The sequence below is a fragment of the Sinohyriopsis cumingii genome, unplaced genomic scaffold, assembly GCF_028554795.1.
Source record: "Sinohyriopsis cumingii isolate HCF-2022 unplaced genomic scaffold, ASM2855479v2 utg003566l, whole genome shotgun sequence".
Classification (NCBI taxonomy): Eukaryota; Metazoa; Mollusca; class Bivalvia; order Unionida; family Unionidae; genus Sinohyriopsis; species Sinohyriopsis cumingii.
In genome coordinates this window covers 7664-24801 of record NW_028316531.1, presented here as the reverse complement: position 1 = coordinate 24801, position 17138 = coordinate 7664, and the positions used below count along the sequence as shown (strand labels likewise).

The following is a 17138-nucleotide window of genomic DNA, read 5'->3' as shown; positions in this document are numbered from 1 at the left end:
CACCCTATAAAATCTGGTCAGATTCGTGTGGAAATTCAGTTTGCAAAACGAGACCCTGATAAAACAGTGAACGTCATCCTGTATGCAGAATTCGATAATACGATAGAAATCAACAGTTTGAGAGAAGTCATTCTAGACTATTAGAAGCCATGGAAGACTGTTATCCCTCTTTACCTAATGGAGAAACTTTGGAGATGGAATGTGAGGAGACCCTGTAAAAAGAAGAAGTTATCATGATGAAGTCAAGATCGCCAGAACAAGAAGCCCATTTAGTCTCCTGTTTTGCCAAAAATTTGGTCGAAAAAATGACGGAATTGATCAAGAAAAATTGCTATGGATGTCAAAACGATCATCCCAGTCAAATTCAACACGATAAATGCCTGATGCTGAGTCAAGAAGAAAAATTGGACGAGTATCTGGATGAAGCTTGGAGTCTCATCTCGGACGAAGTCGTGTTGCATCAGTGATATAAAGACTTGCGTGAACATTCTTGTCCACTATTAACCACTCAAGAGATCCATCGTATCGAAGCTCTCCTGAATCAGAGTGAGGAGACAAAGCGAAGAAACGGTTATTTGTCAGACATTTTCAAGCAAAAAGTCAGGATCGAATTGATGACTTAATATTACCTGTGAAGAAGAAAAAACCACACAAAACATGGATACCTGGGAACTTTATTACCTTTTGAACCACAGTTCGTATACGGCTTCTTGGAATCCTGTCGTCTGTGCTAAAGATGAACTCCCTCATCGCAAACCTCAAGACCATCTAGCTTATGTGATCAACACGGACGACAGTCATCTCCCAGGAACCCACTGGGTAGCCGTCTACTTTCCTCAAGAAGGATGTTTGGAATATTTTGATTCGTACGGATTGCCCCCTTTGGAAGACGATATCATTGACTTTATGAGAAGAAATGCTCAGACTACCCGATTCAATAATGTGAAATTACAAGGCACAGATTCCTTGGTGTGTGGACAGTACTGTGTGTATTTTCTGCATCATCGCAGCCTGGGCTATTCCTTAGAACATTTAGTGACTCATTTTGATCCTCGTTCTTCTTCTAGAAACGATGTGAAAGTAGATCGATGGTTTTGTGACCATTATGCTTATCTTTTGTCTCAAGCTAGGATACGTAGTGTCCATCAATGGCTTAATGACTTCCAACAGTGGAAATCACAATTTCATTCACAACGTTGTCAACCCTGTTTAAAGTAGAGTGTGAATTGAAAAAAAAAATGTTTGAGATTTGAAAAAAAAATTGTTTGATGTTATATTGTTGGATTATTGTTAAAAAATGTTAAAGTTGTTGTTTAGTGTTAAGTGATTTTTGAATAAAAAATGTTGTGTTTTGAAAAAAATGCCTTTGTGGTTTGTTTGGCTATAAGAATGTTGATTCATGCTCTTTGACTTCTCTCTATCTCTCTCATGACACTCATTGAACGTTGCGGCTCGAAAACCGTGGAGGGATGTTTTCCTTCGCGTCCGCGCTTTGACTTTAAAGCTGGGGTAGCCTCCAGTCTAACCATTCATTGTCGACTCATCCTCCTACGAAGATATGCTCCAAACTAGCTAAGCTAAACGAAGCCTACGTGAATTTGCATAGGGTCAGACACAGTCTGATACCGAAGCCAGAAGAGATAGAGAATGTGAGAATGTTAAAAGTCACTGAAGACCTGATAGAAGAGCTCTTCAGAGAAGAAGTGAACAGGGAGAAAGAAGAATGGACAGAGAAGTACAGACTTCAGAGACAGCAGCAACAGCAACAACAACAGCAGCAGCAGCAGCAACCTGAACCTGACAGAGGCTTTGTCGATTGTCGTATCGACATGAAAGAGTTCTTCTTCTCTTTCCGAAGAAGCAGACCTATCGTCAGAAAGTCTATCCTCAGAGGACGTCGCATTCTTAGAAACTAAAAGATTGCCATAGCAAACAAAAAAAACCCCAGCCCTTTTCAGGGCTACCCCAAACTCTAGAAAAGAAATAACAATCGATTTGCCAATGTGTGTATGTAGAGTAGTGTGAATATAAACACTGAGTCTTTTTTTATAGTGTGAGTGTATGTGTTTGTGTATATGAGTGTGTGTTTGTAAGTGCTCACGTACGTTTGTGTGGATAGTAGATTAAGATCATGTTTTTTTTTTGCTGTTTGACGTGTGGAGAGAGTATATTTGGGGTTTGATTGCTTTGCGTATGTGAATAGTATATTAAGGTGATTAATGAAATTTTTTAAAATTAGTAATGGGCAGTATAAAAAAGTGAGTGTTTCTTTTAGGTCCACGCGTTGTTTGGTCGTGATCTAGGTAAGATCAATTTTGTTTTAGGGGATGTTTTCCATCACGTCCGCGCATTCAGTATAACTTGAAACTCGCTGGGTAGTCTAGCTACCCTGTTCATTCGTTAACAAGACAATGAATACCAGAATAAGCAAACTTCTTGAACTCCAGATACATCTGGAATATGTCAGGCGCCTGTTAAATGAACTGGCCGCGGAGGCCATAGTAGAAGAGGAAAGAATAAAGAAGGAAGAGGAGGAGAGAAGACAGAGGGAAGAGGAGGAAAAGAAAATAGGAGAGAGGATGGCTTACAAGATACCAGAGACAGAGGATTGGGGTGCTGAAGCCAATCATCCTCCCTCTGCGCTTTCAAGAAAAAAAGTAATAGGAGACTGGGGAAGAAGATGTGTGTGTGGTACCAGGCCTGGAAGGTGCTATCATTAACCAGGTGTCACTGGAGTTCAAAAACAAACAGCCCTTTTCAGGGCTACCCAATACTCTAGAAAAGAAATAACAATCGATTTGCCAATGTGTGTATGTAGAGTAGTATGAATATAAACACAGACTCTTTTTCATAGTGTGAGTGTATAAGTTAATGTATATGATTGTGTGTTAATAAGCGCTAGCATAGGTTAGTGTGAATAGTAGATTAGGGTTTCATTTTAATGCTTTGCGTGTGTGGATAGTAGATTAGGGGTTTGAATAGGATTTGATTTTGATGCTTGGTTTGTGTGAATGGTAGATTTTGGTTAGTTTATTGCTGCTTCACGTATGTGGATAGTAGATCATATGAAATGAGAAAAGTAGGGGATGTTTTCCTTCACGTCCGCGCGTTGTTTGGTCATGATCTAGGTAATATCAATTTTATGTCTTGGGGGGATGTTTTCCATCACGTCCGGGCTTTCACTATAAGAACCCACAGTATTTGTCGTTCAAACCATTCTACAAACAATAAAAAAGAAGATGGCTTCGAACCAGCTTGATAAAATGAAAACATTGCAAGACGTCCTGGACAATTTGGGTATGATGGAGCAAATGTTAGTGAGGTTAAACGAGGATCACTATTCTTATAGCCCCCATCGAGGGAAGATGGAGATTAACAACTTAAGAAAAGTAAAGGAAATGATAAGTGCTGTGATGAAAGAAATAAAGGAGGAGAAGGAGGATGAAGAGGAAAGGATAAAGATAAGAGCATGGAACGAAAAAATTGAAAAAGAAGAAGAAAATGAGAAGAGGAAGAAAGAAGAGGAGGAGAAGAAGAAAGAAGAGAAAAAAAGGAAGAAAAGAAAGAAAAGAAGAGAAAGAGTGTAGGACAGAAAATAAGAAGTTGGTGGAGAAATAGAAGAAATTAGAAGAAGAAGAAACCCAAAGGCCCTTTTCAGGGCCACCCATAGGTCTCGAAAAGATATTGACTTTCAATTGCCTACCCCATTTTTTATTTTTTTTTTAATTTTTAAAAAAAAAAAATAGAGTGACCCAAGACTTTTTTCCCATGTTCAATTTCCCTTGTCCCTATATCGTCCCACGATTTTTCCCCATGTTAATTAACCTTGTCCCTAGACAGTCCCACGAACTATTGCCTAATGTTAATTCCCCTTGTCCCTATATCGTCCCAGGGGTTTTCTCCATGTTAAATTTACATAGTCCCTATATAGTCCCAGGGGTGTTTTTAATGATAAGTCCCATTGTCCCTGAATCGTCCCTATTCACTACTTATATGATGCCCACAAACTATCTTGACGTATCGTTTGTTATGTAATATATATGATGATCACAAACTACATGTATCTCTCTTATGTAGTATATATGATGCCCACAAACTATCTTGACGTATCGCTTGTTATGTAGTATATACGATGACCCCAAACAACGTCTATCTTTGTCATTTAGTATGTATGATGACCCCAAACTCTATCTTGATGAATATCTTATTTAGGTTATGTAGTATATATGATGCCCCCAAACTATCTTGACGTATCGCTTGTCATGTAGTATAATTTAATGCCCCCCCCCCCGCCAACTACGTGTACCTTTGTTATGTAGTATGTATGATGACCCCAAACTCAGTCCTGACGGATATATTATCTCTGTTGTGTAGTATAAAAGACAACCAAATTCTGTCTTGATGGATATTTCTACTCTGGTGAGGAGAATAAATTTGCAGGCCTTATTTTAACCGTATATCCTACGAGTTGCTGTTATATTTATAAAGTATATTCTCAGCAGGAGAAAAATAGTTTAATCAGTAAACTTTCACTTGAGTGGGTGCTGCTCTATTAGTTTTTCCTTTCTCTTTTTTGTCCATCCATCTAAGAAAAGAAACAGTTAGGGATGGGTGGGTTCCAGTCGGGTTATGCTCTACCCGAAAATACCAAGACCGACAGGATTCAAGATAATAATTTGCTCTTGACGCATCACCCCTCCCGTTTTGTCTTGGTGGCGGTAATATTACACCCCTTACCAACTCAAAATATTGTTTTATGGTTGACAAAACTGTGATCACAGACGGTCGGAGAAACCAGACGGAATGGGAAGGTGAAACACGACTTGGAAGGGTAGTTCCCTAGCAAGCATTAAAATTTTCCTACCTGTCCATCCCTAGTTTTTATCTTCCAAATATACCTGTTTTGAAAACATTCAAATAAAAGTGTTGGATTATTCCTTCATTTATATTTTTGAGTATTTCTCTTATAATAAAAAGTTAGTTCTTAATGCATAAAATTATAAATAAATTGCTGACATTTTAGCTCTCTGACATAAAATCGATAAGGAATGTGAAGGGGCAAATTTCTGGCTATCTAACAAGAATACATTAGTTGAGACCAGAGAACCATTAATTAGATTTATGGAGACAGGCGCGGATCATATCGCCATACTACCGTGTTCGGTAATGTCCTTTAGAGGGGGAATTTTGTTCCTAATTAAGCATTTGTTTATACAGCAGCCAGACGAACTATTATGGACACTGTAAACTTCATTTTCACGGTAAAGTTGTCACAATTGAGAAATCGCAGAAGCTGTTACTCAAATTACCAGGTCAAGCTGACCCCGACTTTGGCGCCTCTGGAAAAGGCGGCAGAGAGATTCGATTCTGATTGGTTACGTTTAATGAGGGGCGTATTTCCCACACAAAATTCTGTAGGTTTTAAATTCGCCACATCGGAAATTTTAATCAGTCTAAGCTTTTCTGCGAGAGAAACCAGAGTAGGCTCCGAGGATTTGCAAGAAATACCTCGTAAAAGAACTGTTGTCCAAAGGGGACTGTTGTCGAAAGAAACCGACGAACTAATTTGGCGATTACAGGGGGGAACGTTGAAAGCAAATGTAGTGCGACGATTCCATGAAATTTGTTGATGCCATATATAACGCTTTGCTAAATTTATTTACTTGTATTTGCATGAATCTTTTTTCTACAATTCGTATAATAATTTGCTTTATGAAGTATAACTGTATTGAGTTTATGCATAGGAAGTCGTACATTAAACTTCTTTAGATAAGTTTGACGAATTGTTTGAATTTGTCGTCTTGTTTGCATAAGAATTAGGTTCTAGGAATTTAATGCATTTACATTAGTTGATATGATTACGAGAATCCGTGTGAATTCACCGAATTTAGAAGATTTCACGTATGATTAAGAGTAAGTGTGTATTGACCGAAATGATATAGTAATTAATGTAATGTATCCCATTTATTCTCTGTGTAAATTAACCCCAGGCTCGTGTGGTGTTAATGTGTGATGTCAATGCGTAACGAATTAGCCATTTGACTAACTAGGGTCATTATAGGACATGTGGAGTCGATTGATAGTCTTAGCATCTAACACTGATAGCAAAATCTGATAACGAGGGAGGATAATGCAAAATCTCCTGTATCATAAATAACAGGAAATTTAGGTTGTCTCTATTTATAGCTATTTAAAAGGGAGAAAATAGCTCCTGGGACGTATGAAGTGACGTTACCCTGAGACGTATACTGAGAAGTATAGAGAGAAGTGCAGTGAGACATATAATCCTGTAACGCAATCCTGCGACGTATTAATATCTGAAACGTATTCTGAGAGTATCCTGAGACGGATGGTGGAAAGCATCATTCTGAGATCTGAACAGCTACAGTGGAAGCAGAACAAACTGGGACGAGCAGGTTATGCAATTGTACAAGACGTTGACTTCGATTGTTCACTTAATCATATGATGAATTAAATCTATGAGTAAACAGATCGGCTGTTTTATATAAATATATTGTGTTTCTTTGTAATTCGGTGAAAGTTTAATTTCTAAAAGCAGAGTATATTCCTGGTGTAATGAATTCTCACAGTTGTTTTATGTAATTGATTGTTTGTTTACATGTACTGGGGCTCGTGATAGTTTGTTCTATATACCTGCTCAGTTCTCTATCTATTTCACCTTGTTTCACCACTTATATTTATATTTACTCGAACCGGGCAATAACACCGAGGGCGGTCAACCCCTAGATAACGAAAACCAAATTAAGCGGGACACCCAGGAAAAGTCACCACCAGAAAACATCCCCGCCTTACAAGGAAATTAAAAAATGACAAACACATTTAAACATTGTTCTTAATGGAAAGGAATATGCATTATCTTAGTTATTCTGATACGAGTATTTGAAAACATATCACTGGCTCGACTTTTGATGAATTTTCTCCTGGTAATTCACTCAACTAGGATTCAGGTAGTTTGCATCTTTCTGTACATACACTAATATTTACATGTTCCAGTCTTTTTCTTCTTCAGAGTATATATCCTCAGCCCTCGTGTATATTCCATGATATACGGCTACTCTATGTTCACATTTAGCATACTTTTCCTAGAGATAATAAAGGAAAAACTACGAACCGATGGAATCACATTTTTCGATGTTTGTTACAACTTGATAAACTGAGAGGCGCAGGTTTTCTTTTCAATTTGATATTTAAATGGATGGAACCAATGTTATTGGAAAACTCCTCTTAATAGCTCAAATGGATCCTCTTTGCTTTTATCGACTCGGTGCTGCTCTATGCATGAGTGATTGCTTCAGAAATGGTGTTATTTCATGCCCTCCTTAGATGTTTAAAACTTAACTCATGACAAGAGATGTCCTGTTGCATTAGAAAACTTGATGTTTCGTCTGCATTTGAGATCCCTCTACAAGAGTGATTTGTACAGTTTTCTCGAGACGGTAAATTTTATAATGTACTGCTTCACTGCATTTTTGCCGTATCCTGAATACTGTCTTAAACTATTTTACGTTGACGAATACAAAGAAACAACGAAACAAAGTATGTCACCGTGTAATTTGCTGTATGTAAGTACTTTAAAACAAGGATTAAGGCACAATATGTAATGGTCAAAATAACACAGGCACAAAAACACGACATATTACTTTCCCTACTGCAACAATTTTATCATCTTTTGAAAACTGGCAATAGTTGCTTTCCAAAGCGGCTCTTACGAATGCAATTAATATCATGTAAAATGAAGGTGTATCACGAAGAAGGGTTCCATGGAATGTGGTATTTAGAGGGGTTCCTCGGAACATAATGATTAAACGGATTCCACGGAATGTGATATTTTATCGCTAAATGTCTTAATAAAAACGTATAGCTTTATGCTTACTTAGGCAAGAAAGGCATCCATTCATTATCAGGGTACAAACCTCAGTCATGTAGGAGTATTATATTAAGGTATTTGTTCACATTCAGAAGCTTTAACACAACAATCGTTGAGGCAGTCCGAAATTTTATTTATCTATATCTTCATTCACAGGCAAGACAACTGGAACATTTATTTTTTAAATAAAATTACAAGTAAATGTCTGTTACAGTTATTATTATTAATATTTTCATGGTTCCTTAATAATCACAATTTCAATCTAACTACATATGTACAAGAAAAATCCTGTATTTTAACTCTAACCAAAATTAACTCACCATTAAAAAAGTCGTTGAAAATGATTAAAAATGTAACGGAATCAGAAACCACGTAAGTATAGTCCAAGTGTCTGATAGAACACTAAGTGAAAATAAGTAGTAAAAAAAAAAAAAAAAAAATTTAAAGACTATTTTTAAATGAGATATTTTTAAAATGGTAACATTAGCTGGACCGTATTAATCCATCTTGTCCATTGTCCATTGTAAGACACCTGCTATCACGTGATTATGCAAATATCCAATTCTTAAAGCATCAGAACAGCACAGTATGAAATATAATAAATGTAATGAATATTCTGCTTCATTAACGTATATATTTACTTATTCAAAAATGTATAATGATGCGATACAAAATAGACCTTCGCTGAATATACCTCAACCTTAGGGTATCTATGTGACAAATTAGCCAAGTTTGATTGCATACAATTGAGTGGAATCATTTGTTAAGAGTAATTGGTTTTTGGTCCTGTTGAATGTAATAGCACCTAGGCCGTGTGGTAAACCAGCTGTAAGTATCTGAAGAACAGCGCCATCTGGTGATAATTGATGAATATTCTTAGACTGTTTTCCCACAACATATACATTATCATCCGTGTCTAGAGTGATACCATAAGAACCCTTCAGATTATCAGGGCTGTAGACAAACAGTCTTGTTCCTGCCATGTCAAAGCAGAACAGTGAATCGGTGCCACATGTTGAGACGTAGACGCGGGTTTTGGACGCATTTAGAGCCAGGTAGCTGTTATTCCATACTTCGTCCCAATACTCATGGTAAGACGTTTCCTCTCCTCCGTCATTGATGATACTCCAGTAACATTTATTTGTAGCCGAGTTAGGTCCTGACACAACGATACTTCCCTTTCCAGAAATAGCAATACCCAAGCATGGCAGTCTGGTTTTAATCATCCGGGTAGGTCTAATTGTGTTGTCTTTGACCGCTAATAACTGAATTTGATTTTGATCCCATAAGGATACTGCCACTTCCTGATCATCAAACATTCTGACGCTCCATGGCTTGCCTGGCAGTGAGTAGCTCGATATGATGCACATTAACGAATCCAGCAGACAGCATCTATTATTGTAGTTATCTATGAGCATAACTTGATCTTCTGGGAGGCACACTAAGTCTGTGTAGCGTGAATACTTATCTACTGGACCTTTGACATCGAAGACTCCAGATACTTCTAATGGGCAGTGCTTTTGGGGCTTATTGACTCTTGTCATAGAGAAATCCAGACTTTCCGACTTTGTCACAAGTTTTGCGATTTTACCCTCCATCAGAGACTGTATCAGAGGATCAGCTTCTAACTGCAACGTGATCTTATCGATCTTTTCAAACTTCGCATGGATCTGGTCACTGTAAGACGTCAGCTGTGATTTTGTCTTGTTAGTAACCAGGAATTTCTGAATGTCGGTGCCGTTTCGGTTAACAACCTCTAGCACAGCACGGGAATTTCGAATAGCATTTATTAATGATAGACATGCAAGGTTTTCTTCTTGCTTTTCTATCATCTCTCCTTTGTAAATGATGTTTCCATCCATTTTTATTTTCCGCTCAAATTCGTCAAGCGTATCGTTTATTTTCTTTCTCAAATCTTGTATCATTGCAGTTACGACATTCATTTGACATTCCAGATTGTTTATGTTTTCGTTATTGATCTCGGTGAACTTGTTCAGGTGATTTTCAAGTCTTTTCAAGCTTTCGATAATTAATCCGGGATCTTCTTCTTTCAATAGTGTCGATGCTTTGGCCTTTAAATCTGAAACATTATCACAATTTCTGTGACTCGTACCACAGCAAACTACACAGCAGGGAAGTTTGTGATTTGTACAGTAGAATTTTATATTTTCGTCCTCATGCTCAGGGCAGTTGAATGCAGTTGCATACTTCAAGGCATTTTGTGGGCTGCTAGTGAGCTCCTCGATAGAAATTATGGAATGTGTTCTTGTCGCTTTTAGATGCTGGTGAACAACGTTACAGTCGACGCACATGGCCTCTTCGCAAACCACACAGTAGCTATCCGCTGATTTCATCACATCTCTCGACTGACACGCGTCGCATGGCCTGGTTACATTCACTTTCAATTCTGATGAAATTGAAAGTAGGACCGTATTTATTGGCAGGTGAGAGGTCCAACTTTCTACCGATGTTACTCTGTGTGGACGACGAACAACAGTTTGACACAGTGGGCACTCAATTTTATCTACATCGTCAATATTTGTAGCCTTGGATTTAATATATGACTGGAGACAATTTTCACAGAAACAGTGCATGCAAGTTAACTGCCGTGGTATATTAAACGCTCCGAGACAAATAGGACAGCCTGGGTTCTCATCAGCACTAGCAACTGGATCGGATGTTGCCATTATTGTCGGTTTCACAGATTATATAACCGGAAAATGGCCATACGATGTTTAAATCATCGAATTTGAGCAACGTCTATGTATATTTTAGATCCACACCTTGACGCTCTATCTTCCTGGTCCGAAAGTAGACTGGTTCGTATTCAATATTAAACCAGGCATCTAAAACGCAATGAGTGCGTTTGTCTAAACAAATCGTGTCAACACATACCGATTTTGATCGCATCAGTTGTCATAGTTACTCTTTGTGTGTGAAAATGGAGAAAAACGGCCTTGGTTTCTATCTATCAGATGAAATCGCACTTGTCACATTCTCCTTGTGTTACCAGTAGGATATTCATCGAAAATCTACAACTGCTTTATGGTTTCAGAATATATTTAACAGATTGAAATCCTTACACTAAGAGTTGTGTATGATATTATTTTACCCTTACTCTTTTGTTTATAGCCGATTGTTTCCGTTTCCGGTTTACAGTCTCTGTGGTAATAATAATAATAATAATGAGGACTTTGTATAGCGCCTAATCTTTAGAAGCTCTAAGCGCTTTACAACATTAGACAACATCTATAAGATAAGAAACATAATAAAAAATAAAAAACATGCTGAGAATATTTCAGGTAGGAAACATTATTAGGTCTTTAAGTTTGTTCTTGCAGTCGAAATAAGTGAGTTTTGAGAGCCCTCTTGAATGTGATCACTGTGTCTTTGTGTCTAAGTTCAGTGGGCAATTCATTCCACGTTGCTGGGCCCTGGTATGCAAAAGAATGCTGTCCATATGACTTTAATTTTATACTTGGAATAATGAGTATACGATTGTCAGAAGAGGAGCGTAAGTATCTTGCTGGTGTGTACACATGGGTGAGGTCAGATAGGTATGTTGGACTAGAGTCCGACAGTGAAATGTAGCACAGAGAACAAATTTTGTGTTTGATTCTGGATCGAATGGATAGCCATTGTAGGGTACAGAGCAGCGGGGAGGTGTGCTCTGATCGTGGTACTCTAAGTATGATCCGAGCAGCTGTGTTTTGAACTTTTTGAAGTTTCTGGAGTAGATATTGAGATGAACCAGACAGAATTGAGTTACAATAGTCCAGTCTTGAAAGTACTAATGAACACACAAGTGTTTTAGTGGCATCAACTGAAAGATATTTACGAATTGAGCTGATGATTCTCAGCTCAAGATATGCAGCCTTGCATATGTTCATGACATGTTGGTGCAATGTGAGAGTACTGTCCAGAGTAACACCTAGGTTTCGTACTGATTGTGTGAATTTAATGTAGAGCTATTTGTTTATCAATTTATCCATCTTCTCGTTATTAAAAAAAAAAACTAGTCCGTAAGGGATTTCGAATCCGTAGCTACAGTGTGGCGTTCAAAAACGTTTTGTTCACTGAACTTATTTTTTTTAATGAATGTTTTAATTTATGTACGTGATTTTCTCCTTACATTTTATAAGTTTACAAATAGGACTTTTCAAACAGCTGCCATGTTCCGTCAGGAAACAATAAAATAAAACAAAATGTCAATTAGTTTCCTGAGGTAAATTTAATGGAGAGCAGGAAGAACAGCATACATCTAACTTTATTTTGCACAACTCGACCCCGTGTTGCCTCTGCCCTAAAACAATCAACTCCAGCTATGAAAGGGAGACAACTCCAGTATGCATGTCCTCCCATCCATGATTGGAAATACCTATTGCTGAGATACAAGGTAGTTTTGGGTTGATTACTCTACCGCTCTAATTGAGGGTGATCACATAAGGTGTCAGAGGCACAAACATGCATATATGCATACATACATACGCACGCACGCACACATACACACACACACGCACATTGCAGCTGTCGTGTCCAGTGGTGCATCCAGCATTTAGAAGAGAAAAGATATTTAGCAAATCTGTATATTTCTTGTTTACTTAAAAATTATAGAATTTAATGGTTGAAAGCTGAAAAAGTTAGGTTACTGAACTTTATTCCATGATCTCACACACTCTGGCCTTGCATTTTGCTTGGTCTGTTGTGATTTAGTCGCTGACTTTAGCGGATTGATGATCAACATACCAGACGTTTCTGTGAATATCATCATCATCATCATCAACAACATCAACAACAACAACAACAACAACAACAATTACCAGACGGTTCTATGAATATCATCATCATCATCATCATCAGCATCATGATCATCAATATCATCATCAACAACAACAACAATTAGTAACAGACTGTTCTATGAATATCATCATCATCATTATCATCATTTTGAGATAATATATTATTGGATCAAACATTTGGAGTTTATAGTTCAAATAAACAGCTATTCCCATCATGTTTGACCTCATCGAGCCTTTCTTATTTTGTCTGTTTTTTTTTTTTTTAAACTTCACTGCAAGATTTCAGCAGCAAAGTACCTGCCCCCCGTCTCATGTTTGATGTTACTTTCACACAAGCTTCATCTGAGGACTAATTGTCAACAATTCTGTCCAAAATATTGTTGTCGACCTCGACTAACTCTCATTTATTGGCGGTAGATACCGTGAAATTCCCATAAACTGCTGGTCACTGCTTACTGTACTCTCCTATTATCCCCAGCAACAAAGACGGCAACTGTCACCTAATGTGACTGCATTTATTAAAATTACAAACCTGTATTGGCATATATGATTTCTGCTGTTTCACAAAGAAAACGCAGTTTTCACCCATTAGGCGAACAATTTGTGTATATAAAAATAAACCTAGGTTTAAAACATTCGACCTGTACTGATGCAAGATTTCCAAAATTATTGCAGTTGGCAAAACCAAACACAATCTCATCGATTACTATAATGAATTCATGGTTTTATCTAAATGACCGATGTAGGAATTCTACAATTGTAAAGGAAAATTGAAGTATGAATATAAACGAATAATTCATCAAATAATTAGAGACTTACATCAGTCAGCATGTTGTATGTGATTGAGGCAATAACTTTGTGTGCTTATGAGACTAGATCATTCTATGCAGCGGAATCTCTCTTTAATTTCGGGTCTCTCAAAGCCTTCCATACCGACGTCCTTTGGATAATTTTAACGAGAAAATTACTTTTTAGTGATCTCGGAGTGAAAATCTTCTCCTTCCACGGAAAAGACTGGATTGCAGAGCTTCGCAAGGGAAATTACTGAAAATATTGATTTTCGTCCTGGAAACACACTGATCGTTTAGCTTAGTCAATCAGGATTAACTTTCTCTTAGCGCCTTTATTAATAACTAGTATGGATAATGTCATATTATGACACCTATTTCAAATGGCTAAAGATTTCCCAAAATTTACCTCTGGTATGTGTCTACTTTGTCATTTCGTCCACTGGAGCCTAAACTATATGTAGGACCGTTATCCTAGCGGGTACTAATTAAAAATCAATCATGCCTCCAATCAAGAGAGGTTAATCATCACAAGCTGCCAATATGTTGCTAGCCTAGCCCATATGTCAATCTTAATATTTACATGTCAAGCTGACCACAACAAAATGTGCTGCCACAAAATATCTACAAAACATTCACCATTACACTGACTGCAAAAAGGACTTTTTATTTCTAAATAATAAAACCGTTCATGTTTTAAATTTATTGTTTAAAGCAGATAACTTAAAGGGCAATGCATGATACATATTTAGTATTTGAAAGAACATTTTAAAAAACATTTTAAATAAACATTCATATACCCAAAATTGTTGCATTATTGAGAGTAGGTACACGGGGAATTGTTAAGGGTTTGTAAAGACAAAATAGTCAGATCATGCATCCAAAAGAATATTTATTTGCTACTAATAGGTATCTAAAATATTCCAAGAATCCAGATTATATTACACACTCTGATTCTGTCTAAATTAGACCATATATTACATTGACTTGTACAGAGTACTTTATCTTAACAAACGAGCATATACACAAAATATGACTATGATTTCGTGATATTACATACATACATACATACAGACATACATACATGTATAAATACATACATACACACACACACATACATCACACACATACATACATACTTACACACACACATACATACATACACACACACACACACACATACATACATACATACATACATACATACATACATACATACATACATACATACATACGTGCATGCATGCATGCATACATACATACATAATTACTTACACACACATACATACATACGTACGTACGTAAGTGCGTGCGTGCGTGCATACATACATACATACATACATACATACATGCATACACCCACATATATTTTACTGATTTGAACTGAGTATAATAAGATTTATAATAATATACTGCTGGTTTAAAAAACACTACATATGTATTGACCGACTGAGGTATTTTTATGCCTGCAAGTTTAACCACGATAACTTTATACTCCCTATAAATATTTACTACTTCCTGGTTGAGAAGTATGTGATGACATCACATTATTTTAAGAACAGAATCTGGATTGTACATTACACAATAATCCGTAACGTCATCAAAATGTGAATATGTGTGTTCAAATACAGGTGGTATTAAATCGGTTTAGTATTCCAATGCGGAACTAGGATGAAAGAAGAGGGAAGATAATTAATATTCACTTTGGTAGAAGTTATTAATAAAAACACACACACATAGCAAGAACTTGGTGTGCAATTTGAAATTAAGCACAAGAAAAATTGTATTAATTAAGGGAACATTATTCATTTATAGATCATTGTCGGGAAGCCTTTACATAAATCACAGCAGAACCTTTTTTTATCTGACCTCCTTGGGAGGGTCATTATCCAAATTATAAACCACAAGCTCCATGTTAGTATTACAAAATGTTACGTCAATCGTCATGAAAACGGCTGCTAAGTAATATGATGATTTTCGCATCTACTCATGGCGCCACTCTTGAAAAACGCGACACACGGAAAGGCGCCGCTCTTGGAAAGGTACCACTCTTGGAAAATGGCTCCACAGTTGGAAATTTATGTAGACAGAATCGTAAATAATAACAACTAAGGACGGCAGTGTTCCATGTTCATTCGCGTGTCATCGAGGGAGAAATCTTGATGAAGTCTCTTATTAGATATGATCCTAGCGTATCCTTGGGTTTAACAGAAGTTGAGAAAGAGAAAAGACTTCCTAACTTCTCATTCGTTTAATCAGCGTAACAGGGAATTACACGTATGTCTAAAACACATTGTTAATCATAAGAACGGGATTTATACATTCTAACCAAATGAAGCTACTAGCGATCTTGATAGCAAACGCTTCCAAAGGAATTTTGCACTTTAAATTGGATTATTAGCACGAGAATATTAATTATATTAACTTATATTGATATAAAGTTAAAATTGAAACGCAGCATGACAAACTAATGCGTTTGAACCTATGCCGAAATTATGTTGTTTCAACAAACCGTAAGATGACAATGCAAACTTTTATTCTCTTTGAAGTATATAAAGTAATCGATGTTTGAATCGTATGCTTCTTTTTCCATTTATACTATAGAAAAGTCACAAGTTTGTTAGTATATGTAATATTTTGCAAACGATAACTTGCAAGTATAGTCATCAGTTTCACCTTATTCACAGCATGATGCAATCAGGTATGTTTGATAATACACGTGACGAATTTAGTTGCCAATTGTTTTGTTTGTAATCGGTTGTGTAAGTCTGAGCCCGTTTCGGATATCAATAAAATCCACAGGGTCATTTTTAAGTAGAATACACCAGCGTATATTTTTTCTTCTTTTTTTCTTTTTTGAATAGCGATCTTGTCCGTGTGGTGGCACCAATGATAAGGAGTTTGTTATGAAAGAAAGCAAACTGACTTAACTGTGGATACCTCCACCCCTCCCAAACAAATAATTACAAACTTGACCTTCAGCTCCAGAAACGCCTAAAATCGTTCGTAAATTGCCAGACGAAAACGGATTTAAAGTTTTGAAATCTGAAAGTATTTGTATGCAGAAGAACATGAGATATCACCTTTCCTACTGCATCGACCGCTCCGGTGGCCTAGTGGTTAGAGCGTCCGCCTCGGATGCGGGAGGTCGTGGGTTCGATCCCCGGCCGAGTCATACCAAAGACTTACAAAAATGGTACTAACAGCTACCTCGCTTGGCGCTCAGCATTAAGAGGTTAGTGTTTGGACTGGTTGGCCTGGTGTCAGGATAATGTGACTGGGCATGATTCCCCAGTACTAGACATCACTATAAACTGTTACACTGCAGACATCGTAGCGATATGACTGAAAAATAGTTAAAGCTACGTTAAAAATCTAAATCACACACACACACACACACACACACTCCTACTGCATCATCTATATCACGTGGTTTCTCTTTTAAAACGCTGCACGGATATATGCAATATATTTTAAGTAAAATGAAGGTATATAACAAAGGAACCGTTGATAAACTTATTTTAGACATGTTCCTCGAATAGTGATATTTCATCTCTAAACTGCATAATGAAAACGTATTAGCTTATGCTTTCTTAGGTAAGATACCCATTCAAAAAATAGCATGCTACAAACATCAAACACGGGTATATTAAAGCATTAGAT

General features: G+C 37.0%; 1 protein-coding gene across 1 annotated transcript; it reads right to left on the bottom strand.

Moving 5' to 3' along the window:
- Positions 1–8000: 8000 nt before the first annotated feature.
- LOC149769598 (uncharacterized) lies at positions 8001–10693 on the bottom strand. Its single transcript, XM_089949828.1, has one exon. It carries the CDS (start codon positions 10573–10575, stop codon positions 8611–8613), a length of 1965 nt encoding a protein of 654 aa, XP_089805954.1. The 5' UTR covers positions 10576–10693; the 3' UTR covers positions 8001–8610.
- Positions 10694–17138: the final 6445 nt, after the last annotated feature.